The sequence below is a fragment of the Engystomops pustulosus genome, chromosome 11 (genome assembly GCF_040894005.1).
Source record: "Engystomops pustulosus chromosome 11, aEngPut4.maternal, whole genome shotgun sequence".
Lineage (NCBI taxonomy): Eukaryota > Metazoa > Chordata > Amphibia > Anura > Leptodactylidae > Engystomops > Engystomops pustulosus.
The window spans coordinates 32,491,500-32,518,517 of record NC_092421.1 but is presented as its reverse complement, the minus strand read 5'-3'; the positions used below and the strand labels follow the sequence as shown (position 1 = coordinate 32,518,517).

The window sequence follows — 27,018 nt, the reverse complement described above, 5'->3', positions numbered from 1 at the left end:
ACCCTCACCTCCCTCTGCTCCAGCCACAGCACTACACTAGGAGTGGCCACTCTACCAACCAATGGCTGAACAGGATGTTTCCAGCCATGGCAATGAGGTTTCAGGATGTGTAAACATTTTATAATTTAACTGGAGCTTATGGAAACAGGTTTTTTTAAAGTGATGTGTATGCAAATTCCATTGGGAGGATACACCATACCCCATATAAACCAGTGACGCTCTCTCGGTGCCCCCAGGGAAGCCCCTCCAGAACAAAGACTCCATGATTCTGTAGATACTGCACGTGTTTATTCAGTTACACTAATGAAAAAAATTGTAAATCAAGAGCATTTGGATTTTGAGTAGATAGGTTACACTTTACAGACTGTCCTTTCTGCCACAGTGCATAAAACATGAAGCGTTCTTTGTCTTCTACTGGCTGTCTATTTTTTACATTTTCTTAAGCCTATCTTACTGACTCCTTCCAACATTTCCTGTTTTCCTTTAAATAAAACCATCACCGAGAGCTATAGTTTACATCAACATACATAGGAAAGCCTGGCTGCTTTAAAGAGGGCATATTAGGACATGGTGTTGATGTGACCTGTGCCATTGGCAGATAAGTAGTCATATCTTATTGCACATTTCCTTGTAAGACTTGGAGGCCAATGGAACAGGTCATATCTGTAAATTCTCATACACCTACAGGCTACAGTTTTTTTTTCTTCCTGGTGTTCCCAGATTTTACAGTTCTTCTGTTTCACCATCAACGGGCACATTAAGTTCAATGTTGTAGTGTGTACCCTCACTAGATCCCAACCATCCAATTGGTGTCCTGTTGAAGGATGGTCTGTTGGTAACAGTAGGGTTGAAGACTGTTACAGGCTCTGGTTCCACAGGACCGGCATCAAATTCAGGCATCTGGAAAGTCATCAATTTTGATGCTTTCTCATATCCTCCATAAGGCATTGCAGACCTACAATAAATAATAACCATTATTGATAAGGAGACTTTATTATTATCTACAGATTATTAACATCATTTAGAAGAGCAACTTTAAAACATTAATTTCTCCAGTGGAACATCTCTTTAAGAATTTCCACCATTTGTTATACACTATTACTTAAAAGTTTGTCCACACAAGGACAAGGTTTTTTCCCAAAGGAAGGTCAGTTTTAGGTTTTCTGCCTTTCTAGCATACTTGAACAAGGATTTTCTAAACATACTTACACAATATACCATTAAACCACTGGAGTGGTGGTTGTTGGAAATGGGCCTATATACACCTAAGTAGATATTGGGGCACATTTACTTACCTGGTCCTGTCGCGATCCCCGATCCGGACAGTTCGACGAAGATTAAGTTCAGCGTGATTCACCAACATTGTGCGCCCCGAGATCCTGCATGTGCCGCTTCCCCCGCTGCGGTCCGCCGGAGTCCACCTCCTTCCTGATGCTTGTAAGTGCGTGTCTTGCGACACAATTTCCGATGTTAAATCCTGCGCGTTGTCCGAATCTGTCAGATCGTCCGGCGGCCCGCCCCCCGATTTGTGTTGTGTGAAAGCCGGCACCGATGCACCAAAATCCGATTCCAACCTACAGTAAATGATGTCTGGTCTGATGTGACCCAGCCTGCAGCCAGGCCATGATTTTTGGGTTACTTCTGGTCCGGGGGTTTATATCTGAATACTTGCTTTCCTCTAACACACAAAAATTATACTTGGATGATAAGAGGATTAATAAAAAATTAAGCATTACGCATTAAGAACTTAACCTCAATAATTACCAAGACTAAGATCAGATGAGACATTAACTGTTCTGGAGGGAAAAAAGAGCACTAATGTTAATGGGTGGCTACTTACCTGTTGAATGATTTATATTTGCATAGTTCAGCCTTTGTACTAAAATCCAGTAAGTTAACATTTAGTGTTGTCGCTTGCTGTGGATCCACTCCCAAAGCTTTGTCCCAGGGAGAAAGGTAGGTCTTAATGACAGTGATATGCTTCCCACCTTCACCATCTGGCTGGCTAGACTGACCATCTGAAATGACACATCAAGTAAAGGAAGACAAAAAATATAGTACTCATCAATATACCGTAACAATGTCTTAAATAAAAAGCCTCTGATTAACATGTAGGTATATTGTTACCGCACGGACACAGGGAGCCGGAACATTGATGACTAGAAGAGGACCTGCCGGGACGTCGGAAGGTGAGTACACTTTTTTTTCTCTTATAGGCTGGGCATTCCTCTGGGAGGGAATGTATACTGGGGGGCAGGGGCTAGCTGTATACTGGGGGCCAGGGGCTGCAGGCTGTATACTGGGGGCAGGGGCTGCAGGCTGTATACTGGGGGGCAGGGGCTAGCTGTATACTGGGGGCAGGGGCTGCAGGCTGTATACTGGGGGGCAGGGGCTGCAGGCTGTATACTGGGGGGCAGGGGCTAGCTGTATACTAGGGGCAGGGGCTGCAGGCTGTATAATGGGGGCAGGGGCTGCAGGCTGTATACTGGGGGTCAGGGGCTGCAGGCTGTATACTGGGGGTCAGGGGCTGCAGGCTGTATACTGGGGGCCAGGGGCTGCAGGCTGTATACTGGGGGCCAGGGGCTGCAGGCTGTATACTGGGGGCCAGGGGCTGCAGGCTGTATACTGGGGGCCAGGGGCTGCAGGCTGTATACTGGGGGCCAGGGGCTGTAGGCTGTATACTGCGGGCCAGGGGCTGTAGGCTGTATACTGCGGGCCAGGGGCTGTAGGCTGTATACTGGGGGCCAGGGGCTGCAGGCTGTATACTGGGGGCAGGGGCTGCAGGCTGTATACTAGGGGCAGGGGCTGCAGGCTGTATACTGGGGGCAGGGGCTGCAGGCTGTATAATGGGGGCAGGGGCTGCAGGCTGTATACTGGGGGCAGGGGCTGCAGGCTGTATACTGGGGGGCAGGGGCTGCAGGCTGTATACTGGGGGCCAGGGGCTGCAGGCTGTATACTGGGGGCCAGGGGCTGCAGGCTGTATACTGGGGGCCAGGGGCTGCAGGCTGTATACTGGGGGCCAGGGGCTGTAGGCTGTATACTGGGGGCCAGGGGCTGTAGGCTGTATACTGGGGGCCAAGGGCTGCAGGCTGTATACTGTGGACAGGGGGCTGCAGGCTGTATACTGGGGGCCAGGGGCTGTAGGCTGTATACTGGGGGCCAGGGGCTGCAGGCTTTATACTGTGGACAGGGGGCTGCAGGCTGTATACTGGGGGCCAGGGGCTGTAGGCTGTATACTGGGGGCCAGGGGCTGCAAGCTGTATACTGGTGGCCAGGGGCTGTAGGCTGTATACTGGGGGCCAGGGGCTGCAGGCTGTATACTGTGGACAGGGGGCTGCAGGCTGTATACTGTGGACAGGGGGCTGCAGGCTGTATACTGGGGGCCAGGGGCTGTAGGCTGTATACTGGGGGCCAGGGGCTGCAGGCTGTATACTGGGGGCCAGGGGCTGTAGGCTGAATACTGGGGGCCAGGGGCTGTAGGCTGTATACTGGGGGCCAGGGGCTGCAGGCTGTATACAGGGGGTCAGGGGCTGCAGGCTGTATACTGGGGGTAGGGGCTGCAGGCTGTATACTGGGGGCATGGGCTTCAGGCTGTATACTGGGGGCCAGGGGCTGCAGGCTGTATACTGGGGGCAAGGGGCTGTAGGCTGTATACTGGGGGCCAGGGGCTGCAGGCTGTATATGGGGGGCAGGGGCTGCAGGCTGTATACTGGGGGGCAGGCGCTGCAGGCTGTATACTGGGGGGGCAGGGGTCTGCAGACTGTAAACTAGGGACAGGGGGCTGCAGGCTGTATACTAGGGACAGTGGGCTGCAGGCTGTATACTAGGGACCGGAGCTGTAGGCTGTATACTAGGGACAGGGGGCTGCTGGCTGTATACTGGGGGGTGCAATTCACTGCAGGTTGTATACTGTGAACTGGGGCTGCAGGCTGTATACTGTGGACAGGGGGCTGCAGGCTGTATACTGTGGACAGGGGGCTGCAGGCTGTATACTGGGGGACAGGGGCTGCAGGCTGTATACTGGGGCACGGGGGCTGCAATGCTATTTTCCGTTACGGGGTTAAACGCAGTGAAAAAAAAATTATTATATTTTGATAGATCGGCCATTTTCGGAGGCGATAACTAATGTGTTTATGATTTTTACTGTTTATTAATTTTTTTTATTTTATTTTTAATTTTACTATTTTTCAGACTCCCTAGGGTACTCTAACCCTAGGGTGTCTGATCAATCCTATCATATACTGCCATATTACAGTACAGTATGGCAGTATATGGGGATTTTCCTCCTCATTCATTACAATCTGTTATAGATCTCAAAATACTTTATAATGTTCCTCATGGGCCGGATTAGACAGTCCTGACATTAAAGTTCTATCCTTGTAGATGCTGGTGTGAAATTTCAAAGTGACTGTTTTCTCAAATTGGTTTCAATACCTAGTAGTGTATACCTTTACATTGGTGATGTAATTACCTTGTCCCTCTGGGCCATCAACACTCACGTCGCCCCCTTGGCCTCCACTACCACCGGTGCCTTGCTGACCTCCTGCACCACCTTTGCTCCCTGGTTTTGGTGGAGGAATAGGTGGCTGTTGACCTCCAGGCCCACGATGTCCTCCAGACACACTAGACACAAATTGTCCACTGCCTTGTATTAATCCATAACCTCCTCCCCCAACACCTGTTTGTCCGCCGACACCCAACTGGCCTCCAACAGATGGTATGAACTTCTGGAAGTGGTCCTACAGAAGACAGAAACAAGATAACCATTGAGTGTTTCATCTTTAAACCTTGGTTAATACCCATCAGTCATAGATCTATTTTAACCCCTGTACTCATGGTGCTATGAAATTAATTTGAGTGTCTGTGCATCACACATAACAAACTTAATAAAACATTTATACCATGGAATACATTTTAGCAACAGAAATGAAAGTGTTCCCGAGCAAGTTGTTTTATTCCATTACCATTCATCTTCTGCTGAGCCCTTCCTCTGGTTCTCTTGCCTTCCACAGATGACCTGAATGAGGAGGCTATGGCACTTGAGTGTTGTTGTATTTCCACTGCAGTACATGACATGGAACCATCCAAAATGGGCTAAAAAGGGGCTACAGTACCAGACCCGGCCACAGGAGAGCAGATGTGTGTCAGGCTCTGCACTTCAAGATTTCCCTGCTCAGATGGATCCTACTGTACTTTAAGCAATCTGTATATGTATATGGCTTAATACAGCATAGAACTGCTTCTTATCTGTGCTATATATAATATGAAAATCAAAGGAGTATCAAGAGAATCTCTATTTTTACAGCCAATAATGGTGTTTTTACAGGTCTGCCTAAACCAGTGCATAGAGATGATTAATTGCACAGACAATTGGCTTAATTGTGCACTTTTGTTGTTTATCCTTTTTTCTGTCATTGTGCCTTATTTTTTACATTAAGATGTTACAACACCCCTCTCAACGTATAGCCAAGGTGGAAGTTGCTAACAGCGCCCTCTTGTGAGCCTGCATAAGTCATCCAGAGGACAATGCCAGGAGACCATAGGTAAATTGCAGCTGTAGCCTCTGCCTGGAAAGGCAACAGTTACATGCGTGTAACTATCCAATTATGTGGCTGTATTGTAAGCTGAAGTGTGATTGAACAGGGGGAGTATAAAGCCCCTGTGCCGGGGGAACACATGGTCTGTCTTAACTGGTCTTAGCATGGTCAGAGTGAACAGAGAGACAGTGGGGCACATTTACTTACCCGTTCCTGTCGCGATCCCCGATCTGGACTGTCTGCTGGAGTTCACCTTCTTGCATGTAAGTGCATGTCTTGCAACACAATTTGACTTTTAAATCCCGCGCTCAGTCTAAATCAGTCAGGTTGTCCGACGGCCACGCCCCCCCCCCTATTTGTGTCACATGGAAGTCAGCGTGATTGCGCCAAAATCTGATTGCGTGCGTCAAAACCCCCTGTTAAATGCGGTGCAAATCGGAAATAGTCGGGAAACCCGACAGGAAATGCAGTCCACGGAACCCTTAGTAAATGTGCCCCATTGTGTGAAGCACACCTTCATTGCTGTCATAGATACCAATCCCAGGAACTGAGTCAAGACACTCTAATCCAGAGCTGCAGCTTCTACAGTTTGGACACCGCTCCATCTCAACTATACCAGCCTGCATCTACTATCAGGCTGGTGCACTATTCCTGCGCACCACTCTCCATGTCCACTCCAGAAACCACTGCATCAGCCTCTCTCCATATTTCTTGTACACACCACCTGCCAGGCTGTAGGACAGCCCTCTGGTCCCCATTCCATGCACCATGACATCAGCGTGCCCATACCTCCCAACTTTTGGGCGAGAGAAAGAGGGAAAAAAGCCCCTCCCCTTTTTCTAAACCACGCCCAATGCCACACCCACAAGCATAGTATAATATTGACCTTGATGGTCCCCACATAGAACAACGCCCCTTACTTTGCCCCCCACCCCCGTGGACCCGTATAATTACACTGCAACTCTCCAACATATAAAACACCTCTTTAATTTTATCCTCCCTTTATATTTGGTTTTCCACTTTTATTTAATCTCCCAAATTTATACATAATCCTATCTGTACCCCTACCCCCACCCCTCCTCACATAGTGTGGTCCCAGTTCTCTATCCTCCTCATTCTGTGGCCTCCTGTTATCCATCCTCCTCCTGTGGCCTCCTGTCCTCCATCCTTCTCCAGTATCCTCCATCCTCCTCCTGTCCTCCATCCTCCTCCAGTATCCTCCATCCTCCTCCTGTCCTCCATCCTTCTCCAGTATCCTCCATCCTCCTCCTGTATCCTCCTGTCCTCCATCCTTCTCCAGTATCCTCCATCCTCCTCCTGTCCTCCATCCTCCTCCTGTATCCTCCTGTCCTCCATCCTTCTCCAGTATCCTCCATCCTCCTCCTGTCCTCCATCCTTCTCCAGTATCCTCCATCCTCCTCCAGTCCTCCATCCTTCTCCAGTATCCTCCATCCTCCTCCTGTATCCTCCTGTCCTCCATCCTTCTCCAGTATCCTCCTCCTGTGGCCTCCTGTCCTCCATCCTTCTCCAGTATCCTTCATCCTCCTCCTGTCCTCCATCCTCCTCCTGTATCCTCCTGTCCTCCATCCTTCTCCAGTATCCTCCATCCTCCTCCTGTCCTCCATCCTCCTCCTGTCCTCCATCCTTCTCCAGTATTCTCCAGTATCCTCCATCCTCCTCCTGTATCCTCCTGTCCTCCATCCTTCTCCAGTATCCTCCTCCTGTGGCCTCCTGTCCTCCATCCTTCTCCAGTATCCCCCATCCTCCTCCTGTCCTCCATCCTCCTCCTGTATCCTCCTGTCCTCCATCCTTCTCCAGTATCCTCCATCCTCCTCCTGTATCCTCCTGTCCTCCATCCTTCTCCAGTATCCTCCATCCTCCTCCTGTCCTCCATCCTTCTCCAGTATCCTCCATCCTCCTCCTGTATCCTCCTGTCCTCCATCCTTCTCCAGTATCCTCCTCCTGTGGCCTCTTGTCCTCCATCCTCCTCCTGTATCCTCCTGTCCTCCAGCCTCCTCCTGTCCTCCATCCTCCTTCTGTAGCTCCTGTCCTCCATCCTCCTCCTGTGGCCTCCAGCTTCCTCTTGTAGCTCCTGCACCTCCTGTATCTCCCTGTTCTCTATCCTCCTTCTGTAGCTCATGTCCTCCATCCTCCTTCTGTAGCTCATGTCCACCATCCTCCTTCTGTAGCTCATGTCCACCATCCTCCTCCTGTGACCTCCATCCTCCTCCTGTGACCTCCATCCTCCTCCTGTGGCCTCCATCCTCCTCCTGCAGCTCCTGTCCTCCAGCCTCTTCCGGTGTCCTCCAGCAGCCTCCTCCGGTGTCCCCCATTAGCCTCCTCCTGTCCCCCCATTAGCCTCCTCCTGTCCCCCAGCAGCCTCCTCCTGTCCCCCAGCAGCCTTCACTGTCCCCCAGTAGCCTCCTCCTGTCCCCCAGTAGCCTCCTCCTGTCCCCCAGCAGCCTTCACTGTCCCCCAGTAGCCTCCTCCTGTCCCCCAGTAGCCTCGTCCTGTCCCCCAGTAGCCTTCACTGCCCCCCAGTAGCCTCCTCCTGTCCCCCAGTAGCCTCCTCCTGTCCCCCAGTAGCCTCCTCCTGTCCCCCAGCAGAATTCAACAGTGCCCTGCAGCCTTCACCTGTGTCCTCCAGCTCTCCCTGTCCTGTATCCTGGCCCCCTCTTCCTGTGGCCCCCTGTCCCCTCAGGTTCTTACCTCTCCTGGTTCCAGTCATTAAGTCTTCTCCCGGGCTGCAACTTGACTCGCGGAGGGGGCGGGGCCAGCCGGGGGCGGAGCTACCGTCTCACATGACTTCATCATGTGAGGAGGTAGCAGGGGCTGGTCCCGCCTCCGCCTGGCTCCGATGCTTCCGCTGCTCTGCAGCTCTTATCTACGGAGCCAGGAGGAGGCGGGACAAAGCGGGGGAGAGGGGGGGGGAGCCGTGACATTCTCCCAACCGCCTGTGACGCGTGTACAGAGCCCAAAAAACGGGACTGTCATGTCAAAAACGGGACGGTTGGGAGGTATGAGCGTGCCTAGGCTACAATAGCAAGCCACTCCGGTATTATGAGCCCCGGCTGCCTCCAGGCCCCAAGAAAAGGCTAGGCCCCGGTGGGGGATGTTTACAAGCAGGAGCCACCTTCCAGAAATGAATGAAAGAAATAAAAAAAATAAAAAGATCCAAATGATAAATTCTTACAAATGAGTGACATGTGAAAAATAGAACGGTTTTCCATGTCACTTTCAAATTTAATGTACAAAATAAAAAATGAAGAACACAGAGTCGATTTTTATGTACAAGTGTGTATAAACCTGTAACAATTATTAAAGTGGTAACGTAGAGTAAGATAGATGTTAGACATGTTACATGACAGGTTTACAGGCAAGTGACTTATAAACTGGTATTTTGTCATAGATGGTGTAAGTGCCCGCTCTGAAGAGAGAATATGTAAACCAGCTCCTACAACAGCTGTTGCGAAAGCTAAATATAGACAGAAATGTAAGAAGGAAGAAGCAAGAGACTCGCTGGGATTATATAACCCTGTGCACTCGAAGGCTTAAACTGCAGAACAGACCTTACTCAGGAAGGATAAGGAAAGGTTCACTGGGCACAGAACCTGCACGTAGCATCGGCTATGCTGTGTGTATTCTCTCCTGACTAAATCTGATTAAAGGAAATCTACCATCAGGATGAAGGATTGTAAACCAAGCACACTAACATACTCGTGTGTGACCCCTCATGTAGGATCCTCTCTTCTTTTAGCTTCTTATTTCCTGGTTTTTACACAAAAAGGAATTTAAAATTATGCAATTAGCCTAAGGGGCTTCAGGCTCCATTAAAACATATGGAGCCTAGAGCCCCCTAGGCTCATTTGCATAATTTTAAAATCCTTTTTGTGTAAAAACCAGGGAATAAAAAGCTAAAAGAAGAGCAGATCCTTCTTGATTTACAATCCTTCATCCTGACGGTAGATGTCTTTTAAAATTCAGAATATTTATATCATATGCCATCAGATGGAATAAAAGAAGCGAAAAAAAAAACTTGAACCATCCATTATCAAAGAAAATAGCAATTTCCAATCAATCTTACTCAGTTACATACTGGAACATGAGTTATTCTTAACGGTGGGAATTATGCGAGGGCAGAGTTGGTGCCATCAGGCAACAAGACTACGACAGGGCTGTGATGTATGACAGAGACTGTCTCCCCTAGAATCAATGCTTCTATGTCTGGCATCTGATGAAATAACAATTGTGAAGATTCTGTGTAGTGCTGTTTCTCTGTTATTCCTCCTGTAAATCAATGAATAAATTGACAACTGGCCATTACCATTTCCCCTTCACAAAGGGGTGTGTCCCTGCAAAGCCACACTGATTGGACAGTGTCAGACTGTGTATGCACACGCCCCCAGCTGGCAATAAAAGTTGTAAAATTATGCATGAACTTCTAGAAGGAATAAAAGAAAAATGGCTCATAGTACAGTTTTGAGAGATGAAGCTCCAGATTTGTTGTTTCTTGAATATTTACTAAAACACACAGGGTAAGAAACATGATAGGCCCTTATTTAAACAGGTCCATATATGTTTTATTTGTATTTTTGGGCTGGGTATGATTGAGGGTGCCATATGTGTTTCTATTTCCACCATGCCGTTGAACGGTCTCTGAAGGCATTGCAAGGCTCTGCTAAATGTTACTGTCTCTCAGCAACACATGCCAGTAAAGTTAGACAACTCTCAAGTTGGACTTTGTGGTCACGAACCAAAACTTAGTCTCTGAGCAAAACACATGCTTCAATACTTATTAAAAAAATTCCGATGCCTCATATGATCTGCAAGCACTAATGCAATTCCATTTGTTATCTAGACTTTGTCTGACTCCTGGGAAGGATACAGGGTTTCTTCTGTTTCATATACTGTTAATTGATTCTTTATCTATGTGAATGCAAGGTAGAAATATTTACATCACTGTATAAAATAGTTATCACAAAACTCTATCTTGATTTGAATAGTGAGTAGCCATTATTTAAAAACTCATCCTTAGTAAGGTCCTGTCACCACTATTGACATGCTATGAGGGGTTAGGCAAGTGGGTGTTTTCAGTTAGGAGGGTGTCCCACCACAGACACGGACTGTAGGGTCCCACTTCCAAAAAAATGAAGCAGAACTGTTATTTCACGGGAAATAGACATGTCAGGGGCACAGATAGACAATTCACGCCCGCAGCACTCTGACCACTTCTGTTTGCTCCTCCGCCACTTCCCCTTCCCGACGGTCTCACTGCTCTCTGACGAAATCTTGCAGCCGCATTAAGTTCAGTCACTGAGGCCACAAAATTTTGACATAGACATGGTGACATCAATGGGAGAGAGAAGCTCCAAAGGATCCGTCTGTTGTGGTAGTAGTACTGCAGGGGCGTAACATAGATTAACAATGACCCCCTACAATCTATGTGGTGAGATCTACAAGGCAGCAGTAACAGTTAAAGGATTTCTACCATCAGTTGACTTCTTTTATTCTAACTCTATAAATTAATACTAATTGCCCTGGAGTGCTCAGGCTACGTCACTCGAGTGCCTCAGGGAGCCTCACATTCTAATTTATGCACTCCCCCCATAGCGCGAGCAGTTCCGCTCACATCATATGGTTGACAGGCAGGAAAGCTAGCGCTCCAGGGGGAGTACATAAATTAAAATAAGAGGTTCCCGCTCCCTGAGGCACTCGAGTGACGTAGCCTGAGCGCCCCAGTGTAATTAGCATTATGTAAATATCTTAGCGTTGATGCAGGATAAGTATTACCGTATATTGCGGTATGATTGCTTAAATGTAGCATTTCGACCAACAAAGTTTTAATAAAACACTTTTGTATCCTATTGTACATGTACAACAGCAGTAACTGGAAGGCGCCAACGTTCCATTGTGTTCAAGTCATGGTCTACTGCTATCCAGGATTGTGACTGTCTCACAATACTGTTCTTCTATAATGTCGTAATTAAATAACCTGTCATGGCAGCACAGTAGGGTCAGCCTGGGATGTCTCCTTCAGGCTTGAATTATGTCCTACAGGACAAGCACATCATCATAAGTTACCTATAGCTAATGCAACCCAGATTTGTAATTATGTACCTGGTTTAGGTGTTATCATCCAGGCCATTTTCTCCACACCAGTGACTACTACTATTACTACTTCTACTATAATTCAATATTCAAAATTATTTTTTTAGAGAATTTCTGCATATCCCAGAATATGGAAAGATATTGAGGCCACATTTACTTACCCGGCCACAGGAGTTCCCAAGTGTCCGACGATCTTGCGGCTGTTTTCTTGTGTCGCTCACCTTCTTGTTCCCGGTGTATGTAAGTGCTTGGCTTGCGACACAATTTTGAAGTTAAATCTCGCGGTTTGTCTGAATCCGGATCGTTTGACAACCACGCCACCCGATTTGTGTCGCATGAAAGCTGGCGCGATTGTGGCAAAATCCCAAAATCCGATCGCGTGCGACACAATCCCCTTCTAAATACCTGTCCCAGCGGCACAAATCTCGAAAACGTCAGAAAACCTGACAGAAATGCGGCCACTGGACCTTAAGTAAATAAGCCCCATTGTCCCACATATATTAATGTGTTTGTGCCAGTTTCCGTTTGACTTTGCACTGAAAAGAACGTGCAAACTTCTTATAGATCTATTTATAAAGCGTCTGCGCCAGTTTTGTGTCACGTCCGCTGCAGCACAAAATTCTGCACCTAAAGGACCGTTCCAGTGCGACACATTTATTGCAGTGACTCGACAGAATCGTATTGCATGCTTTATGTTAAATGTGCGCCAAAAAATGGTGCACACTTCCCGAGCAGTGCGGGGGGCGCCAGATTAATAAAGAGGATGCAACAGTTATGAGGAATCTGGCGCCCTCTGCACAATCCATTTTGATAAATGTGGCCTATTGTGACCCCTAAATGTCCTGGATATAACAGGTTGATGTTAGTGTAGGGTTAAATACTCATGACAGGTTCCCTTTAATAATAAGACTTTCCCACTGTATCCCTCTTATTCATTCCATATGAATTCCTTAAACAGAAACTTTTAAAACATGTCTGTTTTTGATAACCAACAATAAACTCCTCATCAACTTACCAATGAGTTGTCAGAGAAGACATCAGGATTGTTCTCATAGATGAATTTTTCCACTCTCTTTTGACGAAGTTTGAACATCTTTGAGCCTTTGTTGCTTAACAGAGATAGCTCCTCCAGCATGATATCCCTGGGAACACTGATCTTCTTCCCTAAATTTAGTCTGGAGGCATCCTGCTCTCCTTCTCCTGATGCTAAAACGATAACAGAAATATATTGCACAATTCTGTCATTTTCTTTGATCAAAAACAATTTCTGGTTGACTCATCTGTTTTGTAGGGACCTTCTATTAGGGCCCACCTTTTATATATTATATAGTGTCCAAATATTTAATACAGGGCCACAAGGTGTCAATGTAACACTGACCATATGATAAACTGAGGACTATCGGTAGATTTTGATAACTGTGGAAGAAATTCACAGGATGTGCTGCTGAGACAAAAAGTGGAGCACCTATTGCAACCATACAAGTCATCCACCACATTTTCTGTCCATGCTTTTGGCGCGCAGAACTTGCATTGCACTCTGACCCATTGTAACCAATGGGTCTTTTCAGACTTGCATTTTTTTTCACGCACACACGCGTGTTTTTTTTAACGCACGTTTAAATTTCGACATACTTTTGCAAGTCACGCGCGTGAAAAACGCACCATACAAGTCTATGGAGATGCATCAAAAACGCATTGTACTCTGAGACACATGCAAGTGCAATGCAAGTGCAATGCGTTTTTCACGCATCAATTGCCATAGAAAAGATAGAGCTCAGTGCTGAGTACATTTCACGCGCATTTTCTGCGCGTGAAAAACGCATTGAAATTGCATCAAAAACGCACATGAAAAACTGAGACACTGAACAAACTCTGACTGATTGCACTCTGATGCAAAATGTGCGTTTTTCACTGACCAAACCCTGATCGCACCCTGATCAAACACTGACGTGATCTGCAACGCAAGTGTGGAAGGGGCCTTAAGGTTGCGGTTACACATGGCATTTTGATTGCATTTTGAAACACATAACAGCTGAGGAGAGGTGATTTGCCCAATTACATTACTGTTAACATTTGTATTTACAAAACGCATAGTAAATGCTATTTTAACGCAAATGTTAACACTAATGTAATTAGGCAAATCTCCTCTCCTCAGCTGTTGTAATAGGTTTCAAAATACAATTAAAACGCAATCAAAACGCCACGTGTGACCTCACCCTAAGAAGTAATCAATACATTTAAAAACATTAAAAAAAAAATGTAAATGCAACAATTTATGAATTTTCTAAAAACAGGTTACTGTACAAAATGTTAAACATTTAAAGCATGTGAAATAATTCCAATTTACAGGTTAAAACAGGCTCCATAAAAAAAGCCTTCTTTTGCACCTGTCCTGGACCAGGTCCAGATTTGCGGCTAAAAAGTAGCAAAAATAAGCAAAAAAAGTGATACATTGCATGGAATATCTGGAAAATAAAGTTACATATGGCACACTGCACAAGGTGCAGCCAAGACGTCCTTGAAAAACGACAGCAAAAGTCGCAGTTAAAAATTCGCAAAAGTGAGACAATTTGACTAGCAGAAATAAAGATACATGTCCCCCGATCCGCAAGACACATTCCATAATGGCCACTCTCAGCCAGTAGTGGATTATAATATAGGCGGTTTGGGTGGTAGCCCAGGTCCCAAGTCTTCTAGGGGGCCCTTGGCCACCCAAGCCACCCACCAAATTATATATTGAGAAGGACCTTCACCCATGAAATCCACATAAAGGCCATTTCAGGACCTTTAAAAATCCTCCAAAAGTCCTGAAACTTTAGGTTGAAGCAGGGCAGAAAGGACCCATCCCCAATTTCCCAAGAAGCTTGATTCTAGTATTATATGTAGGAAGTGAATTACAGACTTGTGGGGGCTATAATATTCCTACAGCCCAGGGCCCATGGCAGTCTTAATACACCCCTGCTCTCAGCAGGTCTACTGAAGTAGGTGGATGGACAAAATTACCATGGTTTCCCCAAAATGTGATTGTGACTTCTGCTTAAAGGTAGATCTGATGTAGGTTGCTGCTCTAATCCTCACCGCCATAGTTATTTTCTTTAAACATTAAATTCTGGATAAGCAATGGAAATTGTTATCTTTGGTTTATGCAAATTAGCACTGAAGGCTACTGGGGCGTTTAGCAGCCGCACTGTGGGGCAGGAATAAAGGCTACACCACGCCCAGTAGCTGGCCTTCCCCACCTAGCAGCTTGTCTTCAGCGCGCTTCCTCCTGCGCTCATGCGCAGAGGATTACAGAGGAGTGGAAGCAGCTGCAGTACCAAGCACACACTGGTAGGTGAGTATGTCTACTCCACACCCTAGTAGCCTGCGGCGCTGATTTGCATAAACCAAAGCTAACGATTTTCATTGCTTATACAGAATTTACTAGTCAAACAAAATAAGTATGGGGGTGAGGATTAGAGCAGCAGCCTACATCACATCTACCTTATTAGATTTCATAAATGTTACAGGAGAAGGTAGAAAACAACTGTAGCTTTTGAGATAAAAAGAAAAATCTACTTACAGGTGAGCTCCATGATGATTTTTGTTGCCTTTTTCCTCTTGTTTGGGGCGGGAGTTCCAGACAGTGGCATTGCAGCAGATACTTCAGTAGGTTTTTTGTTTTACTGTTAATAGAAATTATTTATTATTCATTTTAAAGTGAAAACTCAGAAAGTTATCAACTAATGCTCTTTTCCTGGACTTTTCATTTTCTGACCTGTTTGAACCCATGTAAGGGCAGAAAACCCTGCCATACCACAGTTTTTGTCTGTGTATTTTGGGCCTAACTTGCTGATCAGTGGTGGTCCCAGTGCTGAGACCCCTACAGATTGCGAAAACGAGGGGTCCGTCAGATTACTGGAGCTTAAGGCTGCGCATGGACGTTCTGTTCCATTAATCTCTATGGAGCTGACGGAGATCGGTGCTCTGCAATTAGATCAGCTCCAAAGAGATTAATGGAGCAGAACTGTCCTGCGTGGCCGTCTGCTCCATTAGTCTGAGGAGCAACGTGAGGTCCGTCGGACCCCTTGTTTAAGCGATCTGCAGGGGTCCCAGCACTGAGGCCACCACTGATCAGCAGGTTAGGCCCTATTCCGTGGATCTTGTGTTCGTGGGAAAACCCCTTAATGGAGTATATATAAAAAATGATCACAAAATATAAAATTATTTCAAATGACAGCTACCCTTTAAATAATTTTAACATATTTGTGTCCAAAAATTACCATATAAAAATCAATGTTCATATGGCAAGGTAGTATCCTATGATTTATCATCTGTGTAATTACAGATAAAACTAAAAGCAAATCATCTTGTACATAATCTGTACTCCCACTGATGGTTTCCAGGCCAATGATAATAATGACCTATTCATAGGAGAGGTCATAAATATGTAATTGTGGATAACCCCAAATGGTGGAGAGGCCTGTGGCATTGTTACATGCTATAAGATGCTGGAGGAAGACAGCTCAGTTCGTAGTTGACCAACAAAAAAGTTGGGATAAGAGACAGAAGATGGGCTCCAAAAAGATGGATACATAAATAATAATAATCATTCCTTTATTTTTATAGCACACACAGAGCTTTGCCAAATCGCTCCCTGTCCCCATGGGGCTCACAATCTAATCAACCTACCAGTATGTTTTTGGAGTGTGGGAGGAAACCGGAGTACCCGGAGGAAACCCATGCAAACACAGAGAGAACATACAAACTCTTTGCAGATGTTAACCTGGGACAAAGTCACACTGGAAACCAATTACTATAACTGTATAATGAATATAAATTAAAGAAACAGGAAAACAAACACCAACATTACATATAGGTCAGGGGAAAATATTAAAGTACAACTTTCACCACCCATTTATTTAGTGGGTGCAGCCAGCGATTTGAGGGTCTGTGATTCCCTCTGCATCCACAAGTCTGTATACATATTACACATGCTGCTTACAATTTTACGTTATATGTCGTTTTCTGTATAGCAACCTCCATGTGCGTTTACAAATAAGTGTATAAATACATTTTGGATTTCTTGGCTCCTGTTTCTGTGTTTTGCAGGAAATATAAATTTTGGGCATCTTTTATAATAATGCTGGACCATTGCATAAACACAGTCTCCTCTTGTGTGATGTCTTCCTTGGGTGGGGTGTAATAGCCAGAGCCCCTGGAGAGGCTCAGGTGACACCCGCCAAACCACTTGTGCTTTGTTATCATTAACTAAACTATAGGAATAAAGCTCCTAATAAAAATATATTCTAACCAGGCTGCTTGGAGCTACCCAGCAGCGTTAATGGTTAATAAAGTGGACATCTGACGGTAGATTTCCTTTAAGAGTCTGCTACATTTTTTGCTTCTTTCTGACCAGAGGTCGCACTACATTTTTACTTGCAGAGTAATAACCCTCCTCTATAAATACTTGAGGATTATTTTTACCCAATGAGAACTATGGAATGAGCAGTCCTACTAATAAATATTCTGTAGAAGTCACGTTTATACAGGGAAAACATTACTATTACTTGCTTAATTTTTCTTTTAAGATTTTTTCCAAAACAAAGACAACAGAACCACTTAAACTCCCTAACAAACCCACACAGACCGCTCCAGTGGAAGAGCACATAACACAAATTATGAGAACCAAATGTAGCCATCAGCATGAGAAAGTCTGGATATCACACCCCTCCCACCCAAACATACAGAATAAGCCAATCTAAACATAATTATTTCAGTCCAGTGGCCCCACTCCAGGCCATTACATTGTGCATTTATAATAATATATTTTAATGGGGTGGTCTATTTTTCCATTTTATTCTGTGACTGTCCCTATGTTGAAGCTCAGATTCCTGTCCTCAGTACTATGTTCAGTCTCTAAAATCAATATTTTTAGGTAGTGTAGACCTGTTCTATGCCAGTGGGTACCAATGCAACCCATTAGCGCCCCATGACTATGCAACAGAGTGCTGATAGGGTGAGAGAAGGGCCCCCTTTTGAGCATTTCATTTTCCTTTGGGGCCACATGAGAAATTGGAATGATTTTAGAGGGTCAGACTAATATATTTAAGGCTATATTCACACTGCCGTTGCCCGCCCGTACCGTACCGTAGCGGGCAACGGCAGTGTACGGGGAGAGGAGGAGGAGGTGAGCGCAGCTCACCCCGCCCCTCTCCATAGCAACCTATGGCGCACGGCGCCGTATTACGGGAAAAGATAGGACAGGTCCTATCTTTTTCCCGGGTACGGAACGGTACGGTGCCGCACATGTGCGGCACCGTACCGCTCCCGTAGGGTGCCGTGCGCCCATTGCTGCCTATGGGGGACGTATATCGGCCGTATATACGTCGGCCGTATATACGTCCCCCATACGTTAGTGTGAATGTAGCCTAACTCTGTTTTTCCCACTACTGATATACTGTATTCAGTATATAACCCATCCTTACATAAAAGTGATAGTTAGAGGGTTGGCTGCGGCCCACAGGCCATACAATGCCCAGGTCTGCTCTAGGGGCTTAATGCAGCAGCAATAGTCCTAGTGGTGGTTGTGTTGTATTTCCCTGTGACTGACATACAGCAATGACCTCAAGGCTTAAAAGTGGCATCTGACACCATTAACCTCCAATCCAGTAGCAGTATACAAACTTGCGGTCACGCTACCCATACACATCAGCTATAGATTGAAAGTCAGATCATTGCTCAAATCACCCCACTATTAGCATGCCATATAACAGATAAGCTGCAATGGACATGTCTACAGCTGTATATTTCAATAGCATGCATTATCTAACAATAAAGGTGAAGCTTTATGGGTTATTTTCGTTAGTCCCACTCTGCAATGATCAGCTGTAAAGTGTCTGTAATAATGTTTTATTGATAATCAATCCTTGGTCCCATTACAGCAAAAAATGATAAAATTCCAATTGTCACTGGGGCAAAAAGAAATTTTCTTCTGGAGCTACAATTATAAAATATACGGTTCGAACTTACATAAAAATTCAACTTAAGTACAAAACCAAGGAATCTATCTTGTACGTAACCCGGGGACTGCCTGTACTTCCCATACTGCAATATTAAACACACCCAACATGTCTAAAGGCAATGGTGGCCGATTAAACACTAAATGACTGAAATACTGTAACATCTGTAGATGAGGAATATATTACATGGTCGCTGTAAATTGTCCAAATCTGCAAATCCCTTACTACCCCAAGCTATACAAACACACAGGATATTTTAAGCCGGTGCTTGACAATATATAAGTCATGGCTGCTACACATAGGATTTAAAAAGTCATCAGAAACCTCAACTGGGCAAGTGTGACGTGTTTTATGACTGCATTACAGATCATGGCTTCATATCAAGGGCTATAAACAGAATACAACAACAAGTGTGGAAAACAACATGTACAGTCATATGGTATAAGTGAGGAAAAGTGCATTTTGTAATTGAATCCAATGAGTGACAATACAATAATATAATAATACAGATAACAGTGACAGCAGAAGATTGAATACTTTATTAACTCAAAGTGTCAGGGACTGCCTGACCAAAACCTTACACCAACTGCCCTGCCAAGACCCCAAGGGAAGCCAGTAATATTATCCTGCCTAAATGTCATCTGCATGGCCATAAAAAGACTCACACTAAATGTTACATTGTTTCCCGTGTAACTCCGGCCAATTGACCTATAATAAAAGCAGAATAATGGGAAAATCCAACACTGTCTTGTGGCAGCCATACACCGAGAGAAGACCATCTAACCACTGACTTCTGAGGGACAGAGCTGATAACTTAGGATAAGTTCACATTTCCAAAATTATTTGCCAAAAAGAAATGTGGTGGTGGTATTCAGATATCTGCTATAAGGACCCAATTCAGAAATCTGCTATGGGGCCCAGCCTCTCCCAGTTACGCCTAGTCTCGCCTAGTTCCTAAGAAATGATAATAATGCTTCTTGTCTTCACCTTTAAAATATACAATTTGTTACAAATATAACACCCTGAAAAAATATACACACAGTTTCTAATGATATTTCAAAAGTTTGGGGTTTTGCCGATATCGGGACATTTTTGGCATCGGCTGTGAAAGTACATGAAGTAAGTTTCTACAGGACATTGAAAGGTCTAAGGTACAGAGTAAGGAGCCAGCCTAGTAAAATCTCTGGAGGGTTCTTACGTTACCCAAGCAGCATTTGGCTGCAGTCTATATTCATCTCATTCTCGGGAGGTTAGCCCTGCTGTCTCAGCAGGATTCCCTTGCAGGCAGCTTTAGTTTCAGTCCAAACATTTCATGACTTATAAATAAAAGTCATTATTTTTATTCTTTTTTTTAAAGCAAAAAAGACTTTCTCTTATTGTCCATAATTTCTTTCCAATGCCCTTCCCAATGCTGACATCATCATAACAACCATAATAATACATACCTTATCAATAGGTCAGTGCAATGCTCTCCTCCTTTATCGCTGATGTAGTATGAATGTCCTTTTCTTGTTAGAGGGTCTCTTAATTTCTTGGGGTCCTCTATGGAAGAGAGCAGCAGTAAGAGGGACGTCTGTCCTGGGGTGTCTGCACAGCACAAAGTGCTGATGCAAAGTGCAGTATATTTGACTCTTGGATGTTGCTTGCAGAGGCATCCTGAAGTTTATAAATAGTAAAAGAAGTAAGGGGGATCTCAGATGGCAGGAGCACAGAAGAGGAATGGAGAAAAGGTGGATCTCAGCAGTCCTGAGCACTATGAAATCTCACTTATACGGTGACGTAAAGCAGCATTTAATATGTAGCATAAATGGTTCCTAGAACAAGACATAAAAAGCTATAAAAACTGTAGCATAATAACATGCTAGAGGAATAATTATGTGACTCAATAATTCACTTGTCAAACATGTAGAATGACGGCCTTGTGTGACTTAGAGATACAAAATACTGATATAGAATCACCAGCTGCTTTGTCTCATTTACTATCAAGGGACCAATATATAAAAAGAGGACTGCCTTCATGCTCGTAGTGCAGCCCCCTTTTTTATATATTGGTCCCTTGATAGGAAATAAGATCATTCAGCTGATCATTAGGGGTACCATAGTAAGGCCCCTTTCACACTTGCATTTTTCACGTGCGTTTTGTGCGTGTGCTTTTGATGCGCACAACTTGCATTGCATTGTAACCAATGGGTCTTTTCAGACTTGCATTTTTTTTAACGCGCGTTTAAATCTTAGCATGCTCTACTTTTGCAAGTCACGCGCGTGAAAAACGCACCATACAAGTCTATGGAGACGCATCAAAAACGCATCGCACTCTGAGACACTTGCAAGTGTAAAGCAAGTGTAATGCAAGTGCAATGCGTTTTTCACGCATCAATTGCCATAGAAAAGATAGAGCTCAGTCCTGAGTCCATTTCACGCGCATTATCTTCCCTTCCACACTTGCGTTGCAGATCACGTCAGAGTTTGATCAGGGAACGATCAGGGTTTGGTCAGTGAAAAACGCACATTTTGCATCAGAGTGCAATCAGTTTTCAGTCAGAGTTTGTTCAGTGTCTCAGTTTTTCACGCGCGTTTTCAATGCAATTTCAATGCGTTTTTCAAGCGCAGAAAATGTGCAGAAAATGAGCTCTATCTTTTCTATGGCAGTTGATGCGTGAAAACGCATTGCACTTGCAAGTGTCTCAGAGTGCAATGCGTTTTTGATGCATCTCCATAGATTTGTATGGTGCGTTTTTCAAGCGCGTGACTTGCAAAAGTAGAGCATGCTGAGATTTAAACGCGCGTTAAAAAAAACGGGTGTGTGCGAAAAAAAATGCAGGTCTGAAAAGACCCTTTGATTACAATGGGTCAGAGTGCAATGCAAGTTCTGCGCGTCAAAAGCACACGCAGAAAACCCGCGTGAAAAACGCAAGTGTGAAGGGGCCTAAGACTACCAGTTATCTGATTATTGATGGCCTATTCTGAGGATGAATGAAACCCTATCAGCTTTCAAATCTCCCCACAGCTTATAGCATTATATAGGGAAATTTTACTACCGTATATACTCAAGTATAAGCCGACCGAAGTATAAGCCGAGGCCCCTAATTTTACCACAAAAACTTGGTAAAACCTATATTATTTTTACTCGAATATAAGGCGAGTTTGGGTTTACAGTACAGCACATTTTTTGTACTCGAGTATATATGGTACTTTTCAGACAGACTTTTGCTATTATATACAGTTGAAACCAGAAGTTTACATGGACTATATAAAAAGACACATACAGGTTTTTCTCACATGACATGCATTTAGAATAAACCTTTGCAATTGTAGGTCAATTAGGATTACCCAAATTATTAATATTTTCCAAATGCCAAAATAATGAGAGAGAATTTTTTAAGGCATTTCTATTATTATTATGTCAGAAGTTTACATACCCTAAGATTACTATGATTACTGTTACAATTTAGCACAGCACATATATATATATAATGATGTCATGTCTTTGGAAGTTTCTCATTGTTTTAGTAGGAACATCTGGGGCCCTGTGCTACTTATTCTTTGATGCACCTTTAACATAGACACAATTGTGTGACACAATTCTATTGAGTCGCAATAATAAATGTGGCCCACAGTCCTACTCTGCACCTGGACTCCACTTTAGGTGTAGAATCTTGTGGCACGGCGGACACAGAGCAAGAGGTAATAAATGCAATAAACAATTAACCCCTTATCACCGACACTAGTTTTCAGCTTAATGACCAGACTCGATTTTTCAAATCTGCCCTGTCTCACGATAATTGGTTATAACTTCGGAACGCTTTATCATATCCAGGTGATTTTGAGAATGTTTTCTCGTGATACATTGTACTTCATGTTAGTTATAAAATTTAAGTGATAAGTTTTGCGATTCGTTCTGAAAAAAAGTGAAAATTTGGCAAAAGTTTGTAAAAATTCTTCATTTTCCAAGTTTGAAATGTTCTGCTTGCCAGACAGGAAGTAAAACTACCCCAAAAGCTTGATAATTAACATTTCCGGAATGTCTTCTTTATGTTGGGATGATATTTTATGCGTCCTCTCATTTTTCTAGGATGTTATGAGGTGCAGAACTTTAGGTGCGATTTTTCTTATTTTCATGAAAATCCCCAAAACTCACATTTTAAGGGACAACTCAGCTTCCAAGTGACTTTGAAAGGCCTAAATAATAGTAAAACCCCATAAATTACCCCACTATAGAAAAGTCACCCCTCAACGTATGTAAAACAACTTCTTTTAAGTCCATTAACCCTTTAAGTGTTTCACATGGGTTAAAACAATATGGACCTGCGATTTAGAAACTTTCAAATTTTTTTGGAAAATACATTCATTTAGGCCAAAACTGACAGTTTCAGAATAAATTAAATGATGAAACGCACTGCAATATTTGATGCCCAATTCCTCCCGAGTGTAGCGATACCCCATATGTGGTGGTAAACTTCTGTATGGGCACACGGCCGGCCATAGAATGAATGGAGGCGCCCTTCACAGCAGATTTGTATTGTCACATTGTACTACCAGTACATTTTTTTTTTTTTTTTGGTAATACAAACATATGAGGGCTTATTATGTACGGGATGAGATACAATTTATAGATAATTCATTTTGGGGATCTATAGCTTATTCATGAGATTTTATTAACTATTTCAAGGTGGACACAAACAAAATCATCAATTTTTATTTTGGATTTTCTTCCCCCGCTCACCGTAACGTAAAAATTATATTTTATCTTTATTCTCTGGTTCACTACGATTTTCCTGAGCAAATCCAATATTGGAGAAAATCGCATTGTTTTTACCATTGAAACTTTTTTACATAACTTATGTATTTTTCTGTTGTCAGACCTGGTTGAGGGCTTATTTTTTGCGAAAAGAGTTGTTCTTTTCAGTCGTATCATATTAGGGAACGTAACTTTTTTGATCACTTTTTAGAACATTTTTAGTGATGGTGTTTGATGAAAAATTGTATATTATGGGAAGTTTTTCGAATTTTTTTTAACGTCGTTCACCGAGCGGGTTCAATTTTGATTTAGATTTATTGTATTGGTGGTACTGCATGACGACTTCCAGTACACTTTGCACTTGGTCCCCAGGAGTGATACCATTGTCTCCAATATTGAGCTCATGCCACCAAAATTGCATGGCAGGCTCACCTTCAGTACTTCGGTTGACCTCCAACTGTTGGGAGGCAGACAGGGAAGTTTTCAACAAGTCTTCGGGGTGGACGCTGAAGAGAGTGGCTACAGCTTGATATCTTCTCAGATCCACTGGGGAGTCTCCCATGTTTAGCAGTCTAATTGGTACTTGTCCTCGAGATAACGTGACTAGGCTCCTAGCTGCCAGAATGGGTAGGTCTTCATCGGCTGGTAGAGGTTCTACCATGGCCTGATAGTCTTAACCTTGTACACCCATGCAGGCTCAGCTACCCATTCACCAAGGAGAAGTTGCCATCTTCAGGCACTTGCATTGCCACTATGCCTTTTCTGGATAACTCAATGGGGCAGATTTACTTACCCAGTCCATTTGGATCACGCGGCGCGTTCTCCGCGGTGGATTCGGGTCTTCCGGAGATTCACTAAGGTAGTTCCTCCGATGTCCACCAGGTGTCGGTGCTGCGCTGAAATTGATCGGAATCCACTGATCTTCACCAAGCTGGGCCGAGTGCAGGTAAGCGCGAGTCCAGCGACACTTTTTTTTAATGAGTCGGTTTTTCCGAATCCGTCGGGTTTTCTTACATCCACAGCCCCCGATTTCCGTTGCTTGCATGCCGGCGCCGATGCGCCACAATCCGATCGCGTGCACCAAAAACCCGGGGCAATTCAGGGAAAATCAGCGCAAATCGGAAATATTCGGTTAACCCATCGCAAAAACTCGAATCGGGCCCTTAATAAATGATCCCCAATATTTGCGATGACTAGCGTGAGCTCCGAGTAGCCGCATATGGGCACAGTTTTCCCATTAGTAGCAATGAGGCCTTTGGAGGCTGTAACAGGGATGCTCCTCTTCGGCAATTCTCATAGGTAGCACTGCGGATGGTGGTCACTTGAGAGTTGTATCGATATACTCCATATATTGTCACAGGAAGTATGGGGCGAGTCCCCACAAACCTTGGCATCCAGGTTAATTTTGGGGACTCAGAGGTTTTTTCTTTGAGGATCATTCTTCAGTTCTGAATTTCTGTTGTCTCAGCTGCCGACATGTGTCTTCCTGATGCCCGAACCGGTGACAGTATCCATATCTGGACCTTCTACGGCTACTATAGCAGGAGTCTGGAGATCTTGGTTGTGTATGTCTCTCAAGTGTTGGTGAAGGTGGTATGTTGGATGGAAGTTCTGGTTTCTGTTGCCAGGATAACACCTCTAACTGTTCCAGGTGTTCTAGGAGTTGGTGTTATGTATCAGTCAAGCAGGATACTTGGTCTGCTAGGTTGGCAACTTCCTTCATCAGAGACATCAGAGATTAGGAGGTCTGTTGTGCCAAACAGACCACTGAGGCAGATTCTTTGTCAGTCAGGGGTGCTGATTCCTTTTAGGTTTCAGATGGAAGTCGTTCCTCAAACACTGCCGCTCTGTACAATAGAAAACGCCGGGCTGCGCTGTAAGTGGTCGGGCATATACATGAGGGGGCAGGATTAGGGAAGGTGACTGCCGCATGACAAGCGGCAGTCACCGCTGGCCTATGGAGTGCGGAGTGGTCTGGGGGAGAGGCAGCTCCTCGGTCCACCCCCTCATGAATAAGCCCAACCGCTTAGTGATCCAGCTTAGGTTGATTAGTCCTGTCTGGACAGTTCAGGAGGCTCCACATGTAATGCGTTTATGTATGGCAGCCAGCAGCACCCAGTTTTTCCAAGGTCTTGAATGTTATAATTGCTTTTTTAACAAAACACTCAGCACAGCTCAGGGATTAAACAAGATATAATTCTGCATCAGTGTAGCTACTTCAATCAAATGGTAGATTTCCTTTGACACTTATCGGGAACAAAAATCATGTGTTCTACACATAAACAATGCAAAACATGTACTAATCCCAATTGCAAGCCTATCAGTCTCAATCCAGATGCAATCGGATATATCTCCTTCCCAATGTGTCTGAATTGCATTCCTTAACTGGTTCACGACCGCCCGCCGTGTATTCACCGCAGCGGTCAGCTTACTGCAGCAAAGACTTACCGGTAACATCTGCGATCGGTGCTAGAACCGATCGCGGGTGTTATAACAGCGATCACTGCCAGCAAAGCTGCGGGCAGCCTCAAAAAGGCAGCGGCGCTTGCCTAGGATCGTCGCTCCGTCTGACGTCATCAGGGAGCGGCGATCCGTCTCCATGGTAGCCTCGGGTCATCTGAAAACCCGAGGCTATTATGTTTTAACCCCTTCATTACAATGTGCTGATAGCACATTGCAATGAATGAGGAGGAAAATCCGCATATACTGCCATACTGTAGTATGGCAGTATATGATAGGATCGATCAGACAACCTAGGGTTAAAGTACCCTAGGGAGTCTGAAAAATAGTAAAAATAAAAATAAAATAAGTTTAAAAAAAAAATTATAATAAAAAACCCTAAAAATTCAAATCACTCCCCTTTCCCTAGAACTGACATAAATATAAATAAACAGTAAAAATCATAAACACATCAGGTATCGACGCGTCCGAAAATGCCCGATCTATAAAAATATATTAACGGTTTTTCAATGCGTTTAACCCCGTAACGGAAAATAGCGCCCAAAGTCAAAAATGGCACTTTTTTGCCATTTTGAAAAATATTTTAAAAATCTATAAAAAGTGATCAAAAGGCCGTAGAGTCCTAAAAATTATATCATTGAAAATATTATCAAATGTCGCAAAAAATAACACCACCCACAGCTCCATACAAAAAAGTATAAAAAAGTTATTAGCGGCAGAAGATGGCAAAAAAAAATAAAAATTTGTACATGAGGTTTTAATTTTTGTAAATGTATGAAAACATTATAAAACCTATACAAATGTGGTATCCCTGTAACCAACCCAAAGAATAAAGTAGACAAGTTATTTTGGGCGCTCAGTGAAAGCCGTAATATCCAAGCCCACAAGAAAACGACACAAATGCGTTTTTTTCACCATTTTCACTGCATTTGGAATTTTTTTCCCACTTCCCAGTACATGCCATAGAATATTCAATACCATCACTATGAAATGCAATCTGTTACGCAGAAAACAAGCCGTCACACAGCTCTTTACGTGTAAAAATAAAAAAGTTGTAGATTTTTGAAGGTGGGGAGTGAAAAATGGAAATGAAAAAACAGGAAAGGGCCCGGTCCTTAACCGGTTAACATAACTCAAGCACAAACTGTCCTTGACTTGAGAGTCCCATCCTGTT

At 44.2% G+C, this 27,018-nt stretch overlaps 1 protein-coding gene across 1 annotated transcript; it reads right to left on the bottom strand.

Annotated features, from left to right (window-relative positions):
- Window positions 1–266: 266 nt before the first annotated feature.
- On the bottom strand, window positions 267–20,278 carry MYOZ1 (myozenin 1). Its single transcript, XM_072130037.1, has 6 exons — window positions 20,092–20,278; window positions 15,208–15,310; window positions 12,661–12,851; window positions 4,472–4,739; window positions 1,841–2,018; window positions 267–955 (listed from the first exon to the last, which is right to left on the bottom strand). The coding sequence occupies exons 2-6, from the start codon at window positions 15,275–15,277 to the stop codon at window positions 724–726; spliced, it is 939 nt and encodes a 312-aa protein (XP_071986138.1). The 5' UTR covers window positions 15,278–15,310; window positions 20,092–20,278; the 3' UTR covers window positions 267–723.
- Window positions 20,279–27,018: the final 6,740 nt, after the last annotated feature.

Excerpts from the sequence above, each read along its gene's own strand:
- MYOZ1 (XM_072130037.1), bottom strand. The coding sequence starts at position 15,277 with ATGCCACTGTCTGGAACTCCCGCCCCAAACAAGAGGAAAAAGGCAACA. Across the intron at positions 12,852-15,207 it reads AATCATCATGGAGCTCACCT|CATCAGGAGAAGGAGAGCAG; the intron begins GTAAGTAGATTT and ends TTATCGTTTTAG. Across the intron at positions 2,019-4,471 it reads TGATGGCCCAGAGGGACAAG|ATGGTCAGTCTAGCCAGCCA; the intron begins GTAATTACATCA and ends GTGTCATTTCAG.